This window comes from Apostichopus japonicus, chromosome 1 (genome assembly GCF_037975245.1).
Source record: "Apostichopus japonicus isolate 1M-3 chromosome 1, ASM3797524v1, whole genome shotgun sequence".
Classification (NCBI taxonomy): domain Eukaryota; kingdom Metazoa; phylum Echinodermata; class Holothuroidea; order Aspidochirotida; family Stichopodidae; genus Apostichopus; species Apostichopus japonicus.
In genome coordinates this window covers 19,793,761-19,798,283 of record NC_092561.1, presented here as the reverse complement: position 1 = coordinate 19,798,283, position 4,523 = coordinate 19,793,761, and the positions used below count along the sequence as shown (strand labels likewise).

The 4,523-nt window shown below is 38.7% G+C and overlaps 1 protein-coding gene and 1 pseudogene across 3 annotated transcripts in view; both read right to left on the bottom strand.

The window, feature by feature from the left end:
- LOC139970549 (uncharacterized) overlaps positions 1-4,523 on the bottom strand; it is a 61,619-nt gene that overhangs the window by 25,239 nt on the left and 31,857 nt on the right. For 2 of the 3 annotated variants that reach the window (XM_071976337.1, XM_071976349.1), the window contains exon 3: positions 486-581. In XM_071976337.1, the coding sequence (XP_071832438.1) occupies positions 486-581 (96 nt within the window). Of the gene's footprint in view, positions 1-485; positions 582-2,410; positions 2,552-4,523 lie in introns of those variants that run through there. The other variant, XM_071976359.1, reaches the window with a different exon arrangement.
- The window catches only part of LOC139970596 (uncharacterized), a 53,469-nt pseudogene that overhangs the window by 27,094 nt on the left and 21,852 nt on the right, over positions 1-4,523 (bottom strand).

Genomic DNA, 4,523 nt, shown 5'->3' with positions numbered 1-4,523 from the left:
CTGAAAATGTAACCAATGATATACAATGTTTAAACCAGCGACTGACAGACTCAGCGATTCCTTGCCATATTTCACATGAAAACATTTAAACCAATGATCTACAATAAATTAATACCCAGAAAATCAACCAGTTCAGTGATTCCTCATCACCATGACCTCTAGGTTACGTCAACATTTTGTAGCAATAACTACAACAATAACTTAGGTTTTCTGCTGTGTGTGTTCGTTCATGTGTATTCAAATTTACAGACCGAGCAAATTTTTTGTGGCAATGTCGTCAACGTTAAGGTTTCTCTCCAGTATGTGTCCTTTAATGTATCTTCAAGCTCTTAGAGGTAGCCAATATTTTGTTGCAATAGCTGCATCGGTAAGGTTTCTCTCACTTATGACATCAACACCTAAATGTCCTGAATCTTCAGGGGATGTTTCTCCATCGTTTAATTCATCCTTCACTTTGATTGACAAATGACACACATAGCTCTCACCTTGTTCTTCACAGTCACTTTCCTCTTTTTTAACATCCAATTGGTGTCCTTGGTGATTTGAATGGTCAATATATGCAGAAAGCAGCCCTCCGGATCCTGAAAATATAACCAGAAAGCCAATTGCTTAGTGATTCCTTGCCTTATAAGTATAAAATGTGAAATCACCAGATTGATAGAACAACAAAGGCAAGGGGGTAGGAACCGGGGGGGGGGGGGCTGAAAAATGTGGAGGGGCGGAAGTATCATTCCGCCCCCCCGGTTCGCAAGTCAGAAAACCCCTTTTTCATTTCCAAATGAGAAAAAAAATCTCATTTGCAGCACCAAATTGCATCTAAGGCCAGGTGAAAATACAAAATTAAGTTTACAAAATGGAGTGGGTGTTGAAGTGTGCTATATTGCACCAAATTGCATCTGAGGGCCACCTGGAAATGCAAAAAATTCCAAAGGGGAGGGGGACACCCCCTCCCCTTAGACCCCTCCCCCAGGCCGGCCATCAGCCTTCAGCCCCCCCCCACTCAAAAGTATCTTCCTACGCCACTGAACAAAGGAAAATGTGTCCTGAAGTCAATTAGCACTTCATACCAGATAACTTGATCATTGCAAAGGTATTACCCTTCTAAGTGTTGTTGACAGAAAACAGTCATTAGTGAGAGTGGAAAACCCCCTCAGCCACTTAAAAGAGGAAAGGTCAAATCCTATAATAGTAAGTGACACAGAAAAAGCGACTTCTTGGGGAATTGAGTTGCAAGCTTTCACGATTTCCAGACTTTGACCCCTGTTGAATTCAAATGACCTTCCATCAGCATGGCAAATATTGGGATAATTTCTGTCACTAAATATACTTGTTGTTCACCACTAATAGGGGCAACTGTAATAGGTTGAGGTCAAGTGTTTTGTGTCAAACTAAATCTGTGAGGTCTTTAATTTTGAGAATTCAGAGCAGTTTAAGTTATTGAGAAGTATTTCTGATCTTAAAGTATCAATACCTGTTTGCTGATAAAGTTTGGAAAACAAACTTCTGAAGTAGATTTAATGTTCTTATTCTAAATGCACTCTGACCAAGTGGGTTTCATGGAGAAAAAGTGGTCGCAATCGAAAAGTAAAAAATTTATATTCTGTTGCCCCTACGGCGCGAACGATTTACCTTAAAATCACTGCACCACCATTGTCAGCATGTTTGTTAAATAATGTAACAAAATAGTCTATCAATGCAGCCAGATCAAGACTTGAACGCTCTACTTGTATCGCCCACTCTTACAATTCCTCAGAGGAAACTTCAGAAAACACCTATTTATTCATTGCAAAGAATGGAAATGACACAATTTTGTAAGCTGCATCGATACAACTGAGAGAAAGATACTATTCAAGAGCAAGGACCCTAAGACAGGCTAGCCAAGAGAGTGAAACTAACGATCGCACACGATAATGAGAGATTTTATTTATCTTTTGGGCTGGGCTTGTAAATTTTGAATTAAGTTTATAGAATTTATGGAGATTATTCAAACCTTACTTCCGTTGCAAATTGTAATGTATTGTCTAGGCTGTAATTACTCTTAAAGTTATAATTTAGCAACAATGTTGTGCCTTACTGTGAGTTTCACCTCTAGCCTCTAGTTACCTAGGACTAGAGGACCTTTTGCCTTTACTACAACAAGGGGTCCTCTACTGAATAATTTCAGATCAAATTAACATGTATGGATTTCATTCCAGGTTTTCTTTTGAGCGGAGAAAATATCAGATAAGGAATATCTCTTATTCCGCCGGATGCTGTGCTAATAAGCATGACTTTACCATATAGGCCTAGCCTACTGTAGACAGACAAGCTTAGGCTGTAGCCTATGTTCCTAACTGCAGTTTTGCATTTGCAGTCAACCACATGTATACATACATACAGCAGCTTTTGCCTAGTTTCGTGGAACCGTTACCATTATAATAACGCAAGGGCGATTCTGGTTCCAACTTGACTTTGGTTCCAAACATTTTGATTTCTTCTGGTCGGCACCGTGTTCTAGAAATATTTCATGACATGAAATAAGGAACCCCTCTTTGGCGCTTGGTTTTACTTGAAATGTCGCCGAGCTTGACTAACTCCGGCTAAGCCTTTCGATTGTCACAATCCACTGATGTTTATATACAGCTCTGCACCACAGGAAATTCTGTGCTCTGCACCACAGGAAATTCTGTGCTCTGCACCACAGGAAATTCTGTGCTCTGCACCACAGGAAATTCTGTGCTCTGCACCGGGCGCTGACGGGAAGGACGCCACCACTCTTTTAAATGAACGATCATGACAGACAACCTTTTTTCTTCTCCTTTTCATGATATATAAAGGGTAGTTCTAACTTCTAATGTTACCGAGCAACAAACATTTTAATTTTTCAAATAGCACACTGGAAAGTTTTGAAGACCTTTTTTTGACAAAAACCATGTTGAGACTCTCTGATCAAAGACTGACTGCTGAAGTGACAGACCATAGACTTTTTAACAATGGACTCTACACCTTGCAAACAACACTAGTGAGACTAACGACATTGGGGCAGTCGACGAAAAGAAAAAGGGGCATCAGTTAGATCTAATTAAAATTGCCTCACAATGCTCTCACGCAGTGATTAAAATCTCCTCTCTGCCTTTTCAGTGGTATGTTAACGTTGAAAATTCGATGAGAAGTTATTGTCCCATGTCCGGCTTAGAGTTTCAAAGTAGGCCTGAAAATTCGTTGATAAATTCACGCTCATTGAAATAAGCCCACTGCGCTTAACTAACAGATATCTTTGTCGTGAGAAACTCCTAATGCGCTGAAATCTTTCCTCGATCACCGCACAAATCGTAACCAGAGTTTCCGGTATCTTTCACTACCTTTCCGCATAGAAATTTAACAAAAAAAAGTATTGTAGTGTCCGCATTCGTTCTGTTGCATCCCCCTGCAACACAATTTCTTGGCATTCTGCTAGTGGTTTAGGTTGATGGTCTCGTCAACATAGAGTAAGTTGCAACTGAACTAACACACTCAGTGCACGTAGCGGATGTAATCTACGCCGAGCTCACTCTGTTATCATAAAACTACGTCACAGGTCGCTGAGGATCACGTGATCATTCCACCGCTTCCACCGAAAAGCTTTTTTTTAATCGACAAGTTTATGTTTTTTCAGCCTTACCCAAAATCGGATTGATTTCATCTTTCAGATATGTAAAAAAGAAATCAACTAGAATATTCGTGAATTAAATCGTATTTTTTCGTCAATGCTGAAAATCATTATCGTTTGTCTTTAGACAAGATCTACAGAATCCAGTTAGAGAAACGATCTACAATTCATTTTCATATGTTGGTAGATATTGAGTGGTTTCAAGACTTGTTGCAATTGATGTTTCTTCGATGAGCACAATAGAGTGAAACTTGATAAAACCAGAAAACGCTTAGTGGTTCCGATGCCCATACATGTTCACATTGTGGTTAGCAATACAGTACGTGTTAATGAACTTGTGCACACCAAAATGAAGAGGGAGATTAATGCGGCAACATGTAAAGGAAGGTTACCAGGATTCAGAACTCTATAATGTTGACAGTCTATTTCGTGACATAGTATAAATGCAGATAAACATGTATGGATAATGATCAGGGCATATTTTATGATCTCATAAGCATGTATCTATATACTTACGTTTTATTATCAAAGAATACAAAAAATCAGACATACATGTTCAGATATATCTGATAAACATTTTTATGATCACTGTTTAATATTCATGATAGCCACACAACAAAACAACATGGTTGATTGTATGAATGTAGTGTTGCAAACTTCATATATTAAGGATGAAACTCATATAGGCCTAACATTTGGTTCTAGTCTTATATTTAAAAAATATTTCTTGCAATTTCATGAATATTAATGACATAAAGATGGAAATTTCATAGAAATGTGCTCGTTTTGTATACCAAGATCACCATACCAGCATGAATGTTTTCACGTTACGCCCTACACATTCATTAATATTCACGGCATGGGAAACCAAACACAACTCATCACAGGGTATCTA